The 23,977-nt window shown below is 37.4% G+C and overlaps 1 protein-coding gene across 9 annotated transcripts in view; it reads left to right on the forward strand.

The window, feature by feature from the left end:
• The window catches only part of RUNDC3B (RUN domain containing 3B), a 180,518-nt gene that overhangs the window by 102,310 nt on the left and 54,231 nt on the right, over positions 1-23,977 (forward strand). For all 9 annotated transcript variants that reach the window (XM_050785280.1, XM_050785281.1, XM_050785284.1 and 6 more), the window contains 2 exons: positions 15,272-15,440; positions 22,140-22,297. In XM_050785280.1, coding sequence (XP_050641237.1) covers positions 15,272-15,440; positions 22,140-22,297 — 327 coding nt within the window. The remainder of the gene's footprint in view (positions 1-15,271; positions 15,441-22,139; positions 22,298-23,977) is intronic.

The raw sequence follows: 23,977 nt of genomic DNA on the forward strand, positions 1-23,977 counted from the left end.
AAGTTCTGGGTTACATGTGCAGAATGTGCAGTTTTGTTACATAGGTATACACGTGCTGTGGTGGTTTGCTGCACCCATCAACCTGTCACCTACATTAGGTATTTCTCCTAATGTTATCCCTCCTGGTGTGTGATGTTCCCCTCCCTGTGTCCATGTGTCCTCATTGTTCAACTCCCACTTATGAGTGGGAACATACGGTGTTTGATTTTCTGATCTTGTGATAGTTTGCTGAGAATGGTAGTTTCTAGCTTCATCCATGTCCCTGCAAAGGACATGAGCTCATCCTTTTTTATGGCTGCATAGTGTTCCATGGTGTGTATGTGCCACATTTTCTTAATCCAGTCTGTCATTGATGGACATTTGGTTTGGTTCCAAGTCTTTGCTATTGTGAATAGTGCCGCAGTAAACATACATGTGCACATGTCTTTATTGTAGAGTGATTTATAATCCTTTGGGTATATGCTCAGTAATGGGATTGCTGGGTCAAATGGTATTTCTAATTCTAGATCCTTGAGGAATTGCCACACTGTCTTCCACAATGGTTGAACTAATTTACACTCCCACCAACAGTGTAAAAGCATTCCTAATATTTCTTTAAATAAAAATCCTAGAAGTGGAATTTATGGGATAAATAACATATATATTATTAAAGCTTTTGATACATACTATGATTGTCCTCCAGTGAAGTCATACCAATTCAGTTTGTATTAACAGTATATGAGAATGCCTGCTTCTCACTCTTTCCAACAGAGTGTTTAAGTTATGGCCAATTTTGTAATTTTTATAAGTGAAAATGATATTCTACTATTTTAATTTCCATTTATTTGATTACTGGCAAAGTCAAACTTTTAAAAAATGTTTATCAAAAATGTCTTTTTAAATGAGGGTTTATCCTTTTAAAAGTAAGTATATAAAATATACTTATGAAACATCTTAAAACATATTTTATATTTAATATTGGTTTAAATTTCAGGACGTGTACCAGTGAGAAACAGTTGCTTTTCTCTGAGTTACTGTTTGATATAACTTTAAACATCCTGAAACATTGTTTCTGTAATACATTTTAAGCCTGAAAAGTCCAGTAGCTAATGATTGTGGGTATTTGAGATACCTTCAACTTTTCACTTTTAAGTTGAATGCTATTATCCCCATTCTTATAGCTAAGTCTTTTACTTAAACAGATTATTTCCTAAAGAGGCTAACTTCTACAAACAAAATCACTGACGTAAATAGACTGGACATGACCAAGGATACTGTTAAATTGCCGTTACTCGATATAGTAGTCCATGTACTCTGTCAGTCTCCTGGTCTTAGGAGAAATAAATCAATCATGTTCTACGTAAGACCACTCCTTGGACCTGTGCAATGTATCCCATCCCTTCTCTTTTAGTAAGGTCTTTGCTCTAGCAATTGTCTCTTCTCATTAATTATCCCTCTTTTCTAAATCTTCCCACGTATCACAGCATATAAGCATGTTGTTATTCTCCCCACCATAAAAACAAAACCCAAAACGTTTCTAACCCCACATTCACTGTTTCTCTGTTCCCCCTCCTTTTATTATAAAACTATGCCTCTAGATTATTTTTTTCTTTGCTTCCATTCTCTCTTGAACTATTCATTAAGCTTTTATCCCAACCCCTGAAACTGCTCACGTCAAAGTCAGCAGTGATGTCTCATTGCCAAATCCAAGACGAGGAGACTGACCACTAGATTTGGCAGTGATGCACATGACTTCTCTCTTCAGAGCTCTTCTAGTTTTCCTCCTGGTTGCCCCTTCTCACTCTCCTTGCCTGATTTCTCTGTATCTCCCCAACCTTTAAATGTAGAATATTTCAGGGATTGGTCCTGAACTGTCTTCTCTTATCTACACTCACTCTTTAGGTAGTTTTCCACTCAGTGTTTCATTACTTTAAATACTGTTTATATGCTACATTTTCCAAGTGTGTGCTTCCACCTAGGACACCACTGTAAACTCTAGGATTCCTCCATCCGGCCTTCAAATTAACATTTTCATTTGTATGTATAATAAGCACCTCGACTGTAACAAAATTAAACTCCTAAATTCTCCCCCACAAACATTTCTTTCTTTAGTCTTTCCCAGTTCAACAATCATAGTTATATCTTTATAGTTGCTTATACTGAAAACTTTGGAGTCATCCTAAAATTCTCTGCTATAACTCAAATACGATCCATCAGCAAATTCTTTGGCAACTCCACCTCAATTTAAACCTGGAAATTTATACTGGTCTCCATAGCTGTACCTCTTACTCCTATAACGTATTCTACATAGAGGAGGCAGAGTGATCCTTCTGAAATGTAAGATCATTTTTGTCACAGGTAGTGACTATCTGGGGCCGGTATCATGCAGGCAGTAAGAAGAATTTGCCAAGACAGTTATATGTATAGAACGGCACATTTATTAGAGAAGGTATAAAAGTACATTCCAAGAAAGCAACAGGCAGATCAGCAAGAGGGGAGCTGACTGCAAGAAGAAAAGGCTTGCTGGGGATTTTATAGAATGGTACTTGTGCTGAAAAGGGCTTTGTGCAGTACTGATACTGAACTTTCCACCCCCAAATAACAGAATATACATTCTTCTCATCACCACATGGCACATACTCTGAAATTGACCACATAATTGGACATAAAACAGTCCTCAGCAAATGCAAAAGAACCAAAATCATACGAAACACACTCTTGTACCACAGCACAATTAAAATAGAAGTCAAGACTCTGAAAATCACTCAAAACCATACAATTACATAGGAATTAAACAACATGCTCCTGAATGACTTTTGGGTAAATAATGAAATTGAGACAGAAATCATGAAGTTCTTTGAAACCAATGAGAACAAAGATACAACATACCAGAATCTGTGGGACAGAGCTAAGGCAATGTTAAGAGGGAAATTCATACCACAAAATGTCCACATGAAAATGTGGGAAAGATCTCAAAATAACAACCTGACATCACAATGGAAAGAATTAAAGAAGCAAATGAACCCCAAAGCTAGCAAAAGACAATAACCAAAATCAGAGCTAAACTGAAGGAAATCAAGACACACACAAAAAAACATTCAAAACATCAACAAATCCAGGAGTTGGTTTTTTGAGAAAATAAGATAGTTATGTTCCAAGCTTGACTAATAAAGAAGAAAAGAGAGAAGATCCCAATAAACACAATTAGAAATGACAAAGGGGATGTTACCATAGACCCCACAGAAACAAAATAACTATGAACACCTCTATGCAGGGCAAACTCGAAAACCTATAGGAGATAGATAAGTTATTTGACACACACACTCTCCCAAGACTGAATCAGGAAGAAACTGATTAGCTGAACAGACCAGAAACTGATTAGCTGAACAGACCAATAACGAGCTCCGAAATTGAATCAGTAATAAATAGCCTGCCAACCAAAAAAAAAAAAAAAAAAAAGCCCAGAACCTGATGGATTCACGGATTCACAGGCAAATTATACCAGATATACAAGGAATAGCTGATACCATTTCTTTTTCTTTTTTTTCTTTTCTTTTATTTTTTGGAGATGGAGTCTCACTTTGTCACCGAGGCTGGAGTGTTGCACAATGATCTCGGTTCACTGCAACCTCCGCCTCCCGGGTTCAAGCAATTCTCCTGCCTCAGCCTCCTGAGTAGCTAGGACTACAAGCGCACACCACCACTCCTGGCTAATTTTGGTATTATTAGTAGATACGAGGTTTCATCATGTTGGCCAGGCTGGTCTCGAACTCCTGACCTCATGATCTGCCCTCCTTGGCCTCCCAAAGTGCTGGGATTACAGGTGTGAGCCACCATGCCCAACCAGCCAATACCATTTCTAATGAAACTATTCCAAAATATTGAGGAGGAAAGACCCCTCCCCAACTTATTCTATGAGGCCAGCATCATCCTGATACCAAAACTTGGCAGAGATACAACAACAACAAAAAAGAAAGCTTCAGGCCAGTATGAACATTAATACAAAAATCCTCAACAAAATACTGGCAAACTGAATCCACCAGCACATCAAAAAGCTAATCCACCATGATCAAGTAGGCTTCATCTCTGGGATGCAAGGTTGGTTCAACATACGTAATCAATAAATGTGATTCATCACATAAACATAACTAAAGACAAAAACAAATAATTATCTCAATAGACACACAAAAATCTTTTGATAAAATTCAGCACCCCTTCACATTAAAAACTCTCAATAAACTACATATTGGCAGAACATTCTTCAAAATAATAAGAGCCATCTATGATAAACCTACAGCCAACATTATACTGAATGGGCAAAATCTGGAAGTATTCCCCTTGAAAACTGGCATAAGACAAAGTTGCCCTCTCTCACCACTTCTATTCAAAGTAGTATTGAAAGGCCTAGCCAGAGCAATCAGGCAAGAGAAAGAAATGAAGGGCATCTAAATAGGAAGATAGGGTAATGGAGATAATTTACAAGAAGAGTAAAAAATGTAAAAAATATTGTCCTATAAGAATGGAATTGGAGGAGGGTGGAGTGAGATAGGAGACTTATTTTTCATTTTAAGACTTACAGTCCTTTTTGAGGGGGCAGGGCAGGGCAGGATTATAACTTGTAAAGATTTAGTCAGTTACATACATATTAAACACCTGAGATGTATTTCTTTTTTAATGAAAAATTTGGTATTTGTAAGTTTTACCAAATTACATGTAAATCCTTGATTTTATTATATCCTTTTACTTATTTCTTGTTTTTTTTTTTATTGAGCTCTCACTTTCTAGTATTTAGGGCATTGTTTTTAGAGAATCATGTAGAACAACTGCTTTAATCTTTTTTTTTATTCATAGAAAGTCCTGTTAAGATATTTTTATTTATGTAAATTTAATATTGTAAAAAAGACCAAAAAGTTAGAATATAATTGAGTTTTTATTAATCTAAGTGAATAATTATCTATAAAGATGATGTCAGGTTTTTACCTTACTAATATTTTTTCATGTCCAATATAGCAAAATATTTATAATTTCAATGATAAAAGGTGCCTAAATTCATTTAGATTATTGTAGGCCTTTGTACTACACTTAAACCAGATTGGTAGGTTATGGCTTATTTTACTTACATCTACTCCCTTAAAATATAAAAAATTTTTATATTCAAAAAGTAGTAGTTTGAATAAGTGAGAAGTATAATAGTTATTCTCTATACACCATATTCCATCAATTTTATTATATACTTCTTTGTTTTACATTTCAATATTTCTGACAAATAATGTTGTGCCATAGTTTGTCAGCATTGTTTTCCCTTTCTTGGTGCATACAGTAATGGTGCATCTTTTATTTTATTTTGTCCTGGAATTGATGGAAATATGTTATATATGTTGTTTGGGATTTCTTCTGTTTGAAGAAATCATAATAGTTAGATAATATCCTCTCCCTCCTCCTGGTCTCACCTCCAATACCCAGACCATGACTTTGAGCTTTGTCAAAAATTCTAACTGGATGTCCTGTTTAGATCTTTTAAACCTATTATTATTGTGAAATAAAACTCACAAAGAAAAATAGATAAAACATAAATGTGTAGCATAAAACATTTATGAAATGTATACTGAGTAATCACCACTCTCAGTATAGATAAAGTAAACATAGTCAGCATTGTGAAAGGCCTGCTTTTATCACTTCAAAATCACAACCCCCCATGAGCTCCTGAGACATAGTTACTGTAATAATACATTTTTTGGTAGTGACTTCATTGCTTTTTTTAAATTTTACTCTAAGAATGTACCTTACCTCCTACACACTATAGTTTAGTTATGCTTGATTTTTACTTTCTATAAATGGAGTAATAGATCCACCAAAAAACTATTAGAACTGATAAACAAGTTCAGTAAATTTGCAGGATGCAAAATCAACATACAAAAATCAGTAGCATTTCTACGTGCCAACAGTGAACAATATGAAAAAGAAACAAAGAAAGCAATTCCATTTACAATAGCCACAAATAAAATTAAATACCTAAGAATTAACTTAACCAAAGAAGTAAAAGATCTCTACAATGAAATTTATAAAATACTGATGAAAGAAATTGAAGAGCACCAAAAAAATGAAGGGATATTCCATTTTCATTAATTGGAAAATTCAGTGTCCATACCACACCAAGCAATCTATAGATCCAGTGTATTCTCTGTCAAAATACCAGTGACATTCTTCACAGAAATAGAAAAAATTATACAAATTTGTATGGAACCACAAAAGACCCAGAATAGCCAAAGCTATCATGAACAAAATGAAACAAACTGGAAGAATCAAATCATCTGCAAATACTGCAGAACTATAGTAACCAAAGCAGCATGGTACCAGCATAAAAATAGACATACAGACCAATGGAACAGAACAGAAATTCAGAAATAAATCCATGCATCTATAGTAAACTCATTTTCTAGAATGGTCAAGAATATGCACTGGGGAACAGACAATCTCTTCAATAAATGGTGCTGGGAAAACTGGATATTCATATGCAAAAGGATGAAAGTAGACCTCAGTCTCTCGCCATATACAAAAATCAAACCAAAATGCATTAAAGACTTAAATTTAAGACTTGAGGCCAGGTGCAGTGGCTCATGCCTTTAATCCCAGTACTTTGGAAGCCAAGGCAGCAGGATCTTTTGAAGTCAGGAGTTTGAGACCAGCCTAGGCAACACAGTAAGATGCTGTCTGTACAAAAATCTTTTAAAAACTTAGCTGGACATGGTGTTGCACACCTGTAGTCCCAGCTACTTGGACGGTCAAGGTGGGAGAATCACTTGAGCCCAGGAGTTCAAGGCTGCAGTGAGTCATGATTGTGCCACTGCACTGCAGCCTGAGCAACAAAGCAAAACCCAGACTCAAAAAAAAAAAAAAAAAAAAAAAAAAAGAGAGAGAAGACCTGGAACTATGAAACTGCTACAAAAAAAAAAAAAAAAAAAAAAACACTGGGAAAAACTGCAGGTCACTGATTCACCTGGGCAAAGATTTCCTGAGTAATACCTCAGAAGCACAGGCAACCAAAGCAAAAATGGACAAATGGGATTCCATCAAGTTGAAAAGCTTCTGCACAGCAAAGGAAGCAATCAACAAAGTGAAGAGACAACACATAGAGTGGGAGAATATATTTGCAAGCTATTCATCTGACAAGGGATTAATAACCAGAATATATAAAGAGCTCAAACAACTCAATAGGAAAAAAAATCAAATAATCCAATTAAAAAGTGTGCAAAAGATCTGAATGGACATTTCTCAAGAGGAAACATACAAGTGGCCAACAGGTATGCGAAAAACTGTACAACATCGTTAATCAACAGAGAAATGCAAATCAAAACTACAGTAAAATATCATCTCACTCTAGTTAAAATGTCTTTTATTCAAAAGACAGGCAATAATGAATGCTGGCAAGGATATGGAGAAAGGGGAACCCTTCTACACTGCTGGTGGAAATGTAAATTAGTACAACCACTACAGAGAACAGTATGAAAGTTTCTCAAAACACTCAAAAAAGAACTAACATATGATCCAGCAATCCCACTGCTAGGTATATATCTAAAAGAAAGGAAATCAGAAAGTATATGAAAGAGATATCTGCACTCTCATGTTTATTGCAGTACTATTCACAATAGCTAAGATGTGGGATCATACTAAGTATCCATAGATGGATGAATGGCTAAAGAAAATGTGGTATATATAAACAATGGTATATTATTCAGCCATAAAAAAGAATGAAATCCTATCATCTGCAACAATATAGATGGGCCTGGAGGACATTATGTTATGTGAAATAAGCCAGGCATAGAAAGACAAATTTCCCATATTCTGATGAGGGAGCTAAAAATTAAAATAGTTAAACTCATGAAGATAGAGAATAGAATGATGGTTAGCACAGCCTGGAAAGGGTAGTAAGGGACGGGAGAAAACTCGGGATGGTTAATGGATATAAAAACAGTTAGAATGAATAAGATCTAGTATTTGATAGCCCAACAGGATGATTGTAGTCAGCAATAATTTGTTGTATATTTTAAAATAACCAAAAGAGTGGAATTGGAGTGTTCCTAACACAAAGAAATGATACATGTGGTTGGGCATGGTAGCTCATGCCTATAATCCCAGTACTTTGGGAGGCTGAGGGAGGGGGCTCACTTGAGGCCAGGAGTTCAAGACCAGCTTGAGCAACATAGTGAGACTCTGTTGCTGCACAAATTTTTAAAATTAGCCAGATGTAGTGGTGTTTGCCTGTAGTCCTAGCTACTTGGGAGACTGAGGAGAGGGGATTGCTTATGCTCAGGAGTTTGAGGCTATAGTGAGCTGTGGTCATGCCATTGCTTTCCAGCCTGGGAAACAGAGTGAGATCCTGTATCAAAAAAAGAAAAAAAAATCCTTGAGGTGATGGATACCCTCAATTACCCTTATGTGATTATTACATATTAAATGCCTGTATCAAAACATCATGTGTACCCCATAAATATATACCTCACCTGTTATATACCCATAACTATTAAAAATAAAAATAATTATTTAAAAGTTCAAATTGCTGAATTTTTACATCAAAGCTCTGAAATAAACTATAAATAAATAATTTAGTTTTAGATGTATTTCATTTGTGCAGTTTATAGTTGGGTTTTGTTCTGTGATACAGGTTTTTTTTTTTTCTTAATGAGTGATTTTAGCCTATTCACACTTATTGATTCGTAACATCAATTACCATAACTATATAATGCCCACACATACCTATTTCTTTAGTTGGTGTTAGCCAATACAGTAGCCGTTAGCCACATGTGGCATTCACTACTTCAGATGTAACTAGTGTGACTGAGGAACTGAATTTTCATTTAAATTTAATTTTGATTAATTTAAATTTAAACATTGATGCTACATTGTTGAGGGAAATTGAAGAAGATGTAAGTAAATAAAAAGATATCCTTGTTAATTGAAACACTTCATATTCTGAAGATGGCAATACTTCTGAATTGATCTGCAGATTCAATTCAGTTGCTATCAGTATTCCAACATCCTTTTTTGTTTGTAGAAATGGACAAGCTAATCCCAAAATTTGTATGGAATCGCAAGGGATCCTAAATAGCCAAAACAATCTTGAAAGGGAAATACAAAATCAGAAGACTCATACATCCTAATTTCGGAATTTGATACAAAGTTTCAGTAATCAAAAAAATATGCCTCTAGCACAAGGATAGACATACAAATCAACAGAATTAAATTAAAAGTCTGTAAATAAACCCATACATTTTTGGTCAATGGAGTTTTGAAAAGGATACCAAAACCATTCAATGGAGAAAGAATAGTGTTTTCACCAAATGATGCTGGGACAACTGAATATTTACATGCAAATGAATGAATTTGGACCTTAAACTCATATGAAATGCAAAAATTAATTCAAAAATGGATCCAAGACCCAAATGTAAGAGCTAACACTATAAAATCTTATAAAGGAAACATAGGTGTAAATTTTTCATAACCCTGAGTTAGGCAATTGTTTTTTTAATAAGACACCAAAAATATAAATAACAGAAGAAAAAATAGATAAATTGGACTTCATCAAAATTAAAACCTTGCATTATCAAAGGATACCATCAAAAAATGAAAGAGTGACCCAGAGACTGGGAGAAAATTTTTGCAAGTCATATACAAAATCAGGGTCTAGTATTTAGAATATATAAAGAACTACAACTTAGCAACACAAATATAAATAACCCAATTTTAAAATGGGCAAAGAACTTGAATAAACATTTCTCCAAAGAAGATGCACAGTGGTCAAGAAGCACATGAAATGATACTCAACATCATTAGTCATTAGGGAAATGCAAAGTCAAACCACAGTAAGACACCACTTTATACCCACAGGGATAGCTATATCCAAAATCAACAAAACATAAGTATCGGTGAGGATGTGGAGAAGTTGCATTTCTGGTGGGGAAATATAAAATGATGCAGTTGCTGTGGAAATCAGTTAGATAATTTCTCAAAGTTAAATAAAGAATTACCGTGTGATTCTGAAATTCTACTCCTAGATATCAATTCTCTTTCCACCCAAGATAACTGAAAACATATGGTCAGACAAAAACTTGTACATGAACATTCATTATTCTTAATAGCAAAAAGTGGACACAACGCAAGTGTTCATCAGTTGGTGAATAAATTAAAAATGTAGTGTATCCATACAATGGAGTATTACTCAGCCTTAAAATGGGGTGAAGCATTGATACCTACTACAACATGGATAAACCTTGAGAACAGTATAGGTGAAAGACATCAAGCACAAAAGAACCCAGATAGAAGACTGTTTCCGGCACATCTAGAGTTTCTGTTTCTCTTCTCTGGAAATCTTTTGTCTCTCCTTTGGGCATTCTTGCTTTATATGTTAATTCCTTATATCTGTAAACTGTAATATAATGGGGAGCCGAGCAAGAAGACATGAGGCAGATGAGAACAGAGGTAGCCTTCATTGGGCTCGTGGGCGAGGTTTACCGGTCCTCTAGGAGGCGGGCCGAGGAAGTCGCACTCAGGGCAGGTATCGGGGGCCTTTTATAGGGTGAGGTAGGTGGGGTTTGTAGGTTTCAGTTTTCCTGAGTTAGGTTTCGATTTCTGAGGAATGACGTGTCCAGGAGCTTGCACAGAGCGGGAGTTTTTTGGCGGGTGCAGGCTTTTTTCGCGCGCTGAAAGTCTTAGCAGGAAGTGAAGGGTGGGAATTCCTAACAAAGGGCCTGCCATGCCAGGTGATACCGCCATGTTGGGTCTAGATTCCTGCCTAACATTCCGACCTCTTTCTAATAAGAAAAAGGGGCGACGTATTCATCTGGCTGCTTCCTGCTGATATAGGCCCTTGTGGGGTTCTTTGGAGGTCGGAACTTGGGTATAGGGGTGGAGTAGCATCTGATTGTAAGTGACCCAGGAGACTCCTTTCATGTGGTCCTGGATGAAGCGGAGGACACAGGGAGCTGCGGGGGCAGTTAGATGTGGAGGCGCAGATCCTGTCTGGTTGCACCAGGAAGCATTGGGGATGGAACTGTTGAAGCCGGGATGGGGTGAGGTGGCTGAGACACTTGTGTGTGATGAGATCTGACAGTCGGTGAGAAGAGTAGACAGTAAGAGAATGTCCTAGGGTGAGCTTGAGGGCCTCCTTGGTAAGTTCTGTGGCAGCTGCCAGGGCTCGCAGACGAGGTTGCCAGCCCTGGACCGTGGGGTCTAACTGCTTGGAGAGATAGGCCACAGCCTGGTATGTGGATCCAACCGGCTGGGCTAGGAGGCCAGTAGCTACCTTTTGTGGCTCCTTGGAGAATAGATGAAAAGGCCGAAGGGGGTTGGGGAGAGAGAGAGCAGGGGCAGAAAGGAGACAGTCCTGAAGCTTCTCGAAAGAGTTGGCAACTAATGAGGGGTCGGACAGCGGTCCGGTGGGCACTTCCTTGGCAGCCTGGTAGAGGGGCTTGGCTAGGACCCCGAAGTTGGGAATCCAATGCCTGAAATACCCTACTAGTCCTAGGAAAGACAAGATCTCTTCCGCATCGTGAGGAGGCTGGAGAGTTTTGATGAGGCTTATGCTATCTGCCATGAGGCTTTTTGTAGTGGGATGTGAGGAGTATGCTTAGGTAGGTGACAGAAGGGGTGCAAAGCTGAGCCTTGGCCGGGGTAACCCGATAACCTCGGTCACCAAGAAAATTTTAAAGTGTAGCAGTATCCACAAGGGAGCTCTCCCAGGAGGGACTACATAGTAATAAGTCATCTACATACTGCAATAGTGTGCTGTGGGTAAGGGGACAGAGGCTAACATCCTGTGCCAGTGCCTGTCCGAAAAAATGGGGGCTATCTTGGAACCCTTGAGGCAGAACAGTCCAAGTCAGCTGGGAAGAAATATGAGTGTCTGGATCTTCCCATGTAAAGGCAAACAGAAAGTGACAGTCGGGGTGTAGGGGAATGGTGAAGAAGGCATCGTTTAGGTCAAGGACAGTAAAATGAGTGGTATTGGGGAATGCGCGAGAGAAGTGTATATGGGTTAGGAACAACTGGAAAGGTGGGGACTACTGCCTCATTGATGAGGTGTAGATCCTGCACGAGGCGGTAGGCCCCGGAGCTTTTCCGTACAGGCAGGATAGGAGTATTGCATGGTGAGTTGGCAGGGACTAGAATGTGCTGCTGGAGCAGGCACATGATGATGGGTTTTAGTCCCTGTCAGTGTTCAAGGGAGGTAGGGAACTGGGGTCTACAGGGAAACTTGGAGGGATCCTTCAGCTGGATGCAGACTGGAGTATGGTGCTGGGCAATGATCGGGGTAGAGGTGTCCAACACCTTAGGGTTAATGGGGACTAGAAACGGGAGTGGGGGGTCAGCCTGATGGGGTTTATCAGGCGGGAGGAGGGGAAAGAAGAACGCGAGGTGCGGGGAGGGGTTGGGCTGGAAGTGAACTGAGGCCCCTAGCTTGGAGAGGAGATCTCGTCCTAACAAGGAGACTTGGGCACAAAGGAATGATAAGAAATGAGTGCGAGAAGAGGGAGCCATCCAGGCGGCAAGACAGAGGATGAGTCTGGCGGTAGGTGGAGGGAGTGCCATCAATTCCCATGACCGTGACAGCGGAGAGATGGCTGGGGCCACTGAAGGAAGGCAAAACAGAGTAGGTGGCCCCCGTATCCATAAGGAAGGATATGGACTTATCTGCTACCTGGAGCATAACCCTGGGCTTGGCGAGAGTAAGAGGGGTTCCCGAGTCTGGGCCTCTTCAATCTTCGTCGGTGTTGAGGAGCTGGAAGATGCCTCTAGTACCTGGAGGAGGGTTGTCACGTGGAGGCGTAGCGACCGTCTTCAGGTTGGGGCAGTCTGACTTCCAATGGCCTATCTGCCGACAGCTCGGACAGGGGCGAGTTGGCTCCTTAGGGTTGGGGCACTGCTTGGCCCAGTGGCCTTCGTTGCCACACTTGAAGCAGGCACCAGGTGGCACTCAGGGAGTACCTCCTCTCTGAGAGCTCCTGGAGCCAGCCGGCCTCAGGGCTGCTACCAAGGCCTGGGTTTGGAGTTGTACCTTCTGTTTTAGCCTGGCCTGTCACTGGGCCTCAGCTGCTTCCTCCCTGGAGTTGTAGACCTTGAAGGCCAGTTTGACTAAATCCTGGATGGGAGTTTGAGGGCCGTCCTCCACCTTTTTAAATATTTTCCGGATATCCAGAGCTGACTAAGAAATAAAGTACGTAGCCAAGATGGTTCCTCCTGCGGGGGAGGCAGGGTCAAGGCGGGTGTACTGAATGAGTGCCTCTGTCAGTCAGTTAAGAAAAATGGCCGGATTTTCATCTGAGTCTTGGACTACCTCCTTTAATTTATTAAAGTTGACCAACTTATTGGAGGCTGCCTGCATGCCGGCAAGAAGGCACTGGACCATCATGTCTCGGTGGCGGCGGCCTGCCTGCCCAACCTGGTGGTCCTAGCCGGCCTCGGCCGAGAGCACCACCTCGGTGCCTACTGGCATGGCCGGGTCAGTTAAATGAACCTGGTCAGCATGCTGCCTGGCTGCTGCTAGGATACCTCCCATTCCTCAGGGGACAGAGTTGAGGTCATAATGACATGTAGATGATGCCAGGTGAGGTCATACGCCTGGCATAGGTATCTGAACTCTTTGATATACAGAGTGGGGTTGGCCGAGAAAGAGCCTACATGCTCTTCAATCTTAGGTCTGCCAGCAAAAACAGCACATGGACCTGGACCACTCCTTTGGTGCCTGCCACTTCCCGCAAGGGGCACAGGAGGTTGGTCCTGGACCGGGTATGGGCTGAGACAGGCAAGGAGGAGGAGGAGGCAGGAGAGACAGGGTCCGTCAGGTTTGGTGGGGACACAGGAGGAGTGGACAGAAGGGGTGGCGCCGACGAGGATGGAGACGACGACGGGTCAGAGTAAGGGGGAGGTTGAGCAGGGGACTGAAGGGGGGACAGGGAAAGAGTATTAGGGGGCTCAGAGAAAGAGGAGGAATCGTCCTTCTCCTTGCTTGAGGGAGTAGATTTCGCGAGCAAGACCTGGGCCAATGAACATCAGGCTCAGAGGTCTGGGCAGGAACACAAGTCCTAAAAGGCCTGACCATAGGGTACCTCGGACCATTTGCCTAGCCTCTTGCAAAACTTGGTCAGATGTGTGAGGATATTAAAGTCTAGAGTGCCTTCTGCAGGCCACTGAGACTGATTATCTAATTTATACTGCGGCCATGCCACTGTGCAGAAGAAAATAAGCCGCTTTCGTTTTAGGTCTTGGCTGAGACCTAAAGCCTGGAAATTAGCCAAGAGGCACCCCAGAGGGGATTTTGGGTCTGGTTTGGACTGGGCAGTCCCCATGATCCTGAGGCGGGCAGTCCGGAGGCAACGGGACCATCCTCCCACTGCCACGCAGAGTGCAGGGTATGGCGGCTTCCAGAGAGGTTGGACGTCTCCTAGTCCCTGGTGCCGAGGTCACAAGTGACGAATGGGGGAGGCCCTGACATGGCCACGTTTTCAGGCAGGGACCCCCGGAGCCTGCAGGACGGGGGAAAACTTACCCAGCAGTGATCGAATTGAGTCTCGGATTTGGTGAAACGGCTCCTGGCTCGGAGAGGAGGTCCTGGCTCTGGGAGAGGAGAGCCTGCCGGAACCGGCAGGGGTCTAGGGAGGGGTCTCCTCCCGGGTTTCAGCACCAGTGTAATGTAATGGGGAGCCGAGCAAGAAGACACAAGGCAGATGAGAACAGAGGTAGCCTTCATTGGGCTTGCGGGCGAGGTTCACCAGTCCTCTAGGAGGAGGGCCGAGGAAGTCGCACTTGGGGCGGGTATCGGGGGCTTTTTATAGGGCGAGGTAGGTTGGGGTTTATAGGTTTCGGTTTTCCTGAGTTAAGTTTTGATTTCTGAGGAATGACGTGTCCAGGAGCTTGCACAGAGCAGGGTTTTTTTGGCGGGCGCGGGCTTTTTTCACACGCTGAGAGTCTTAGCAGGAAGTGAAGGGCGGGAAGTCCTAACAAAGGGCCTGCCATGTCAGGTGATACTGCCATGTTGGGTCTAGATTCCTGCCTAACATAAACCTCACTTGAACTTCTGTAGTATCTCCAGGGTTGGTTTCCAAGAGGGATTCAGCAGCCTATGCTAACTTGCCTTTTTTTTTTTTTTTCCAGGAAGCTAAAATCTTTATATCATTATAATTCTGTATTTAGTACTGAATATTTTCAAATTTGTTCACCATAGCTTGCAAATATAAAAGTGTTTAAGAATCAAGTTGGGACATATTTTTAACTTTTTTAAAAATTTTGATATTCCCAGTTCTGATAGTATCAGCAGTGATGAGGAGGAGCTAAGGACTTTGGGAAGCAGTGGTAGTGAAAGCAGTACTCCAGAGAATGTCGGACCTCCTTTCCTCATGGATGAGAACAGTTGGTTCAACAAGTGTAAGAGAGTTAAACAAAAGTATCAACTTACCCTGGAACAGAAGGTATTTTAAAATTATCAAAACACACTTAAGTTTATTCTTGTTATTGCCTTTGAACTGTGACTGCCGAAATATTTTTAACTGAATAAAATTATTTATCCATTGCTGCTTCTCTTCTGTTTTTGAATTGTCCTCCTTTTAATGAAAAATCAGGCAGTCATAGAAGATGCTTTTGTTTGTTGAACTTTTTCAAATTTTATGTTTTAACATAAAAACAAGCCATTATTTTAATAAGCAGTTTAATTTATGTATTTGAGATTTTAATTTCTATCATTAATTTTATAAAAGATTATTGGTTTGTGAAAATGCAGTGATTGCCTAAGCACGTACATCTGTTTTTTTGAAAATTAGATATTTTAGCAGCTCTTGTGTGTTAAGCACTGTAGTAGGCAAAGTGGAGTATATAACAGAAAGAAAACAAATTCTATTAAGGACTTTGTAACCATTACTTTCTTACTGTATTTTCTATTTTTCCCTTTTCTTCTTCTTTAATATCATTATTCATAGATGATATATATAAGGAAAGCCCAATGGAATTAGTGATAGAAATATTCAAAAAATTAAAAATGCAGTGGGGAAATTGTTATCATTTTACAAATATAAATAATTTTATCTATACAGATAGCTGTTGCTTAGAAAATACTTTTTAAATCCAAATTATATAGCTATAAACATTTGCATAATGCATACGAAGAAAACTTTTCATGTGCTATTAAAGGAGACTTGTGGTACCAGCAAGAATTCAGACTAAGATAATCTGAAAGTATCTTCATTGCAAAAATCTGAAAATGCTGAGTAGAATACAATTTTTTAAAAGATTTATTCAGAGCTACTCTCTCAAGAAAAGGAACTCACTAGGGATCAGAAACATAGACCTAACACAATAAGAATATGTGCATATATTGAGAGAACTGTAGGCCCCAGGGATGGGGGTGAAGGCATAATTCCTTAACCTAGAAACTTGCATTTTAACACCAACAAACAGCAGGCATAGGACCCTGTCATTCAGGTGGAAATTGAACCTAGAATGCAGGAATGAGATGCAAAATGGCAGAGTAAACAAATTTGTAAAGAAACCTTGGTTACATGAAATAGCAAAAATAATGACCAATATGGGGTGACATTGGTATACTGAAATATGTTTAACTGGCTCTTTTAGAGGAGATGGAAACAGAAGCCCTCAATTGTAGTGTTTGCCAATTTTTCTGGGATAAATACTCCCATCATGGCCAATTTAAAGGTACCAATATGACATCACTGAATGTAAAATTGGGAAGAGATGCACAGTAGAACACCATTCCATAGTATTTCTACTAAGATAGATGAAATAGATGTAAATGACTGTAAGAACATAGATAATAATAGTTAAAATATGGTGAAATAATTAGAAAGTGATGAATTTTGAGTAGTTATTACCTTTGTGTTTAATATAATTTACTTAGTTGTAAATGTATATAATTTAATTTTTAATAACAGCAATGTTTAACAACTGAGTTAAATTTCTGAAATTTAACAGTCAGTTCTTGAGAGCCTATACAAGCCAGCTACAGACCACCACTGGGAGTATGAAAGCAGAGCAGAACTAAAATGCTGACTAAAAAACATCAGAAAGAGTGAGAGATGCACAGTAGAACACCATTCCATAGTATTTCTACTAAGATAGATGAAATAGATGTAAATGACCATAAGAACATAGATAATAATTAAAATATGGTGAAATAATTAGAAAGTGATGAATTTTGAGTAGTCTTTTGAGCTAGTCTTTCGAGGTCTTTGTAATATAGTGAAGGAGGTTAGAGACATTTTTAAATGTGTGTGCCTGTTTCCAAAATTAACATTTAGAAGTTGCAATTAAGAGAATAGAAGTAGAATGTTTAATTTTCAAACTAGTAGAGGGAAAGAAAAGAAATAAGGAAAGATTGATCAGTATAATAGAAGGGAACACATTAGAAAAAATAAGGATAGTGAAAAGAGAACACAAAATGCAAATTACATATAACCAGAAGAGTCAACACCACCATAAAAGTAAATGGCAGAAACTTGCCAGTTAAGATAAACTCTTAGATTTATTGAAAAATAATTATAAAATTTAGCTCTATGCTATTGATAAGAGAGACACATAACATATAATGACATAAAAAGTTGAAACTAGGGGAATAAATATACTAGATAGATACTAACTAAAAGAATTCTATGTCAATATCATTAAACGTAGACATTAAGGCAGAAACATTTTTTGAAAAGGCAGTGTCTTTCTTTAGTCTTAATAATGCTTACTTTTTAAAGTAAGCATTCACCAAGAATATATATCAGTGCTGAACTTACATCTATTTAACAATATATCCATGAAAAATATGAAGCAAAAATTAATTAAATGTCCAGAATAAATTGGTAATTCCATAATTATAATGAGAAATTTTAATGTCTTTCAGAGTAATTTATAGATTGAATGGATGTAGTGAACTTCAGTAACACAATTAATAAACCTGATCTAAAATATATTAAATGTTAACAATTAGAATATATAATCTTTTCAAGCATATATGGAACAGCTATAGTGTTTTTTTGTTTTGTTTTGTTTTGTTTTTTGTTTTTGAGATGGAGTCTCGCTTTGTCACCCAGGCTGGAGTGCAGTGGTACAATCTTGGCTCACTGAAACCTCCACTCCTGGGTTCAAGTGATTCTCCTGCCTCAGCCTTCCGAGTACCAGGGACTACAGGCATGTGACACCATGCCTGGTTAATTTTTGTATTTTTAGTAGAGACGGGGTTTCATGACGTTGGCTAGGCTGGTCTCTAACTCCGACCTCAAGTGATCTGCCCACTTCGGTCTCCCTAAGTGCTGGTATTACAACTATGAGCCACCGCACCTGGCCAATTTTTTATGGAGCACACTAGGTTACAAAACAAATGTCCACAAATACCAAAGAAATGATACAATATTATCATTTTAGTATAACTTTTATATTAATATAAGGTCATGTGAATAGTGCAGTAAAGTTAGATATCCATACAAAAAGTTTAGCACCACCCACATGCGACCCATGAAATTAAAGAAAAAATTGTCTAAATTATAGGTCAAAAAATTGAGGAAATAGAATACTTTAAAATGAATGAGAATGAAAATAATGCATACTAACCGTTGTAAGTTGCCACACAACTTGTATAGTACTTGTAGAAATACTTAGATATTTAGAAAAGAAACAATGAAAATTAAAGAGATAAGTATCCAAGTAGTCGTCAAAGAGCAACCAAACCAGTTCAAAAAGAAGGAAAGTAATAAAATAACATATATTGGTGAAGTAAAAAACAAAGAAACATAATTAACAAAACCAAGAGATAATTATTTGCAAAAATTAATGAAATAGACATTCTAGCTAGAATAATTTTTTAAAAAAATTAAGGCACAGATAATCTTAAGAATGGAAGAATAGACAGCACAGCATAAATGTGGGAGAAACCCTCCCAATAATTATTAGAGAATATTTAAATAATTTTATGATAATACTTTGCAAAACAAAGAATTTTTATAAATACTACTTATCAAAACTGATAGATATATAGCCATTTAACAAATTGAATAAGTAGTTTAAAATCTATCCAGTCCCCCACCAAAAAAAAATATCATGTATTGTTTTGGTGAGTCTACCAAATACAGTCATGCACTACATAATAATGTTTTGGCCAACAATGGGTCATGTATATGAGGTGGTCCCATAAGATTATAATAAAGATGAAAAATTCCTATCACTTAGTGGTGTAGCCATGGTAATGTTGTAACACAATGCATTACTCATGTGTTTGTGGTGATGCTGGTGTAAATAAACCTATTTCCCTGCCAGTCATTAAAAACTAGCATATACAATTATGGACAGTACATAATACTTGATAATGATAATAAAGTACTGTTACTGGTTTACATATTTACTATACAATGCTTTTTAGTCATTATTTTTTAGTGTACTCCTTCTACTTAAAAAACAAAAAAATTAAATGTAAAACAGCTTCAGGCAGGTCTTTTAGGAGGTAGTCCAGCAGTAGGCATTGTGATCATGGGAGATGACAGCTCCGTGTATTAATGCTCCTGAAGTCTTTCCAGTCGGACAAGAGGCGTAAGTGGAAGACATTGATATGGATGATCCTGACCCTGTGTAGGCCTAGGCTAATGTGTGTGTTTGTGTCTTCATTTATAATGAAAAAGTTTAAAACATTAAAATTTTTTAAAATGTGTAAATAGAAAAAAAGCTTATAGAATCAGGATGTTAAAAAGAAAATATTGTTGTATAGCTGTACAATGTATGTTTTAAACTGTTATTACAAAAGAGTCAAAAAGATTTTTAAAAGTTTGTAAAGTAAAAATGTTATAGTAAGCTAAGTTTAATTTTATTACTGAAGAAAGAAAACATAAAAATAAATTTAGTGTAGGCTAGGTGTACAGTGTTTATAAAGTCTGCAGTAGGGTACAGTAGTTGTAGGCCTTTACATTCGCTAACTACCCACTCACTGACTCACTTTGAGCAATTTCCAGTCCTGCAAGTTCCATTTCACAGTAATGGCCTACATAGTTGTGCCTTTTTTTAAAAAAAAAATTCTTTTATACCATATTTTTACTGTCCCTTTTCTATGTTTAGATATATAAATACTTGCTATTGTATTACAGTTGCCTACAGTACTCAGTATAGTAACATGCTGTGCAGGTTTGTAGCCTAGGAACAATAGGCTATACCATCTAGCCTAGGTGTGTAGTAGACTGTACCATCTAGGTTGGTGTAAGTACACTCTGTAATGTTCATAGAATGGCAAAATGGCCTAGCAACACATTTCTCAGAACATATCCCCATCATTAAGTGGCACACAACTGTATGAGTGATCCCTATTTTATATGGACTGTTCCTGAGAATAGAAAAAGAAGGAATAGTTTTCAATGAATTTAATGAATCCCAGTATAACTTTTATGCTAACATAAGATCATGTGAATATAGTATCAAGTGGGAATGTGATTAGTATAAAACCAGTAGTAAAAACGATTACTACAATGGCAATATCAATAACAGTATCTAGTAAATGTGAAGATATACACGGCTTATATCCTAGGAATTCTCCTCCTAGATACATCTCCTCGAAACTCTTGGATGTGCATACCAGGAGACATAACAGAGTGTGTTCACAGCAATATTGTTTATATTAAGAAAAACCTAAAGTGATCCAAATGGTCGTTGAGAGAACAGTGACAGAAGAGTGAATAAACTGCAATATTCATACAATGGAATACTATACAGTTTTTAGAGCAAATGAACTATAGCTAGACTCATCAATATAGACAAAACATTTTCAAAAGGATATTGACAAAACGAAGCAAAACTAAACAACTTATTGTTTAAGATGACACATATTTGTAGTAAAACTGGAAAGAAAAGTAAAGAGATGATAAATACAAATCTAGGATATTGTTACCTTTGCAGAGGAGACAATCAAGGAAGGCATTATATTGGCTTTTAAAGTATTGGTGATTAATCTAGGTGGTGGATATGTGAGTATTCTTTAATTACTAATGTTTATGAATATATATTGTTTATATATATTCATAAGCTGTATATATGTGAAATATTCATTTATAAAAATTTAACTTCTGAGATTTTATTATAGAAGAACAAACATTTGAGAATTTTCAGGAAAAAATATGAAAAATAAGCTCTTGAAGAATAGTATTAGCTACTCTTAACATGTATCATAAATCTAAAATAGGTGAAAGTTTATTAAAGACACATGAATAGGGTAACATGTAATAGAAGAATACTTTAAAAAGATTCTAATTAAAAATCCTTAGAGGAATTTGAAAGTACATTGCAACTAAAAAGAATAGAATGCCATGGGAAGAGAACAATCAGAAAACAGGAAAGAGCTTTTGAAAATTAAAAATATGATTTCCTGAATCAGAAATTTAGTACAAAGGGTTCGAAGATAAATTCAATAAGGTTTCCCAGAAAGCAGGACAGGACAAAGAAAAAGTAAAGAGTAAAAGGTTAAGAGATCATTCCAAAAAGTTTTATATCTATTACGTGTTTACCAATAATAATAGCTAGTAATTATACATTGCATGCAGTATACTAGACACTGTTCCAAGCAATTTACCTGTATTGATTCATTTAATCCTGCCAACTAGGGTACTCTGATGGGTCCTACTTTTTTAGATGGTGAAACTGTGGCACAGAGAGCTTAAGTAACTTGCCCAAGGACACATAGCTGATAAGTGGTAAAACTGGAATATGACACTAGGCCGGCAGGCCTAACCAAAACATTATACTACCTCTCACTAACATATTAATGCTAAAATGTTAATGTCTATGTGTTTTTGAAAAATAATCACAAAGAGGCAACTTTCTAATTGGTTATTCTGTTTTTAGGTCTGTATTTTGAAGCTAGGAGTCATGCAGTTGTTTTGAAGCTCAGAATTACAATGTTTTAACTAAGTTTTGCATCAAATTAGTTTCTCAAACTTCAGAGAAGAGTTTTAAATAATGGAGAATATATGTTAAATTTTTATATTCAATTAAAACAAATTTTTTACTAATTTATCAGTAATGCTTTGAAATTGTTTCATTACAATATAAATAGGAATAGCATTTAAGCTACTCAGCATTTATCTTCAGGATATGTATTAGAATTTTGCAGTTGCTATATCTTGATGATACTGAATTTCCAGGGTTACCTTGAAGAACTCTTACGACTTCGAGAGAACCAACTATCTGAATCTGTCTCCCAGAATAAAATACTACTTCAAAGGATTGAAGATTCTGATCTGGCCCATAAACTGGAGAAGGAACAATTAGAATATATAATTGTGGAGCTTCAAGATCAGCTGTAAGTACAAGCCTTTTAGAAAAATGTTGGTAGTATGTAAACATTAAGACAACATGTCGTGTTTTAATATAGGAGGCAAATTCCAGTAAATCTGATTGCTTGTTAATTCTTTTTCACCTACACATTTTTTGAAAGTTTACTTTTGTTTTTGTTATTACAAAAGTAATCCATGTTAATTTCAGAAACTTAAAAAAATACAAGAGGCCGGGTGCAGTGGCTCATATCTGTAATCCCCCGCACTGGGGAGGCTGAGTTGGGCAGATTGCTTGAGCCCAGGAGTTAGAGACCAGCCTGGGCAATGTGGCAAAACCCCATCTCTACTAAAAATATAAAACATTAGCTAGGCATGGTGGCATATGTCTGATTGAGCCATAGCATTCCATTCTGGGTGACAGAGCAAGACTCTGTCAAAAAAAAAAAAAAAAAAAAAAAAAAAAAAAAAGAATAAGAATAAGAAAATACAAGAAGAGAGTAAAAATTACCTTCAGTTGTGTTACCCAGCATAAACTGGTTATAACTTGGTGTATATTATTCCAAATGCATATGTATAATTCTTAAAGTAGTTATTGATTGACTGATTATAAACAGATGGTATTTAGACTAGTGCTACTCAAACTATAGTGCTGGTACATTAACTGTTACTAGGTTGTGCCAGAATGTCACTAAGCAGAGTTTAGGATAGCTGAGTTATTTTTTAATAGCAAGACCCTTTTTGATGAAGAAAGCAGTATATGGAGCTACTTTCTGGTACAAGACTCTTGTCACTGTTAAAGCACTTGTACTAATCATATTTTGTCGGGCTTGCTTTGTTCAATTGTTTATTGTGAAAATTTTCACATATTAATATGTAATCTTAAAAAATAATTTAAATTTTTTTATTTTGAAGTAATTTCAATTTTTCAGAAAAGTTATAAGGATAGTACAAAGAATTCCCATATGACCTTTCCTAGATTCATTATTTTCAACATTTTGCCACATTTGTCTTATAATTCTGTTCCTTTCCCTAAACACATATACATTTTTTAACCACTTGAGAGGTTGCATACATTATGGTCCTTCATTCCTTACTGCTTCAGTGTCATTCTTAAGAACTAAAATATTCCCTTATATGATCATAGTTCAGTTGTCAATTAAAGATATTTAAATTGATGTACTTTCACCTATAATTCATTTTCTAGTTTTGTCAAATGTCTAAATAATGTCCCTTACTACAAATTTTATTTCTTTGGTACTGGGTCCAATTCAGGATTGTGTTTGCATGACTTAAGTTTAAAGTCAGCCACTTTAAACTTAAAACAGTTTTCAGTCTTTTTCTTGCATGAGATTGATATTTCTAAAGAAAACTAGCTAGAATTCTTATAGAATGCCCCTTAATTTGTGTTTGTTTACTTTTTCCTTATGATTAGAATAAGCTTGTCCATTATTGGCTGGATTACAAAATAAGTAGTTATGTTCTGTTGGGGATATGAACACCCAGAGGCACATAGTCTGTTGGACCTTTATTAATGATATTAATATTAATCATTTGGTTAAGATGTTTTTCTCTTCTGTATAGTTACTGCTGTTCCTTCTGTTCCTTATAAATTAATTAATGCATAATTTATAAGTAGATACTTTAAAAATTTCAACTTTTATTTTGGATTCAGGAGGTATATTTGCAGGTTTGTTACATGGGTATGT

This window comes from Macaca thibetana, chromosome 3 (assembly GCF_024542745.1).
Source record: "Macaca thibetana thibetana isolate TM-01 chromosome 3, ASM2454274v1, whole genome shotgun sequence".
Taxonomy (NCBI): domain Eukaryota; kingdom Metazoa; phylum Chordata; class Mammalia; order Primates; family Cercopithecidae; genus Macaca; species Macaca thibetana.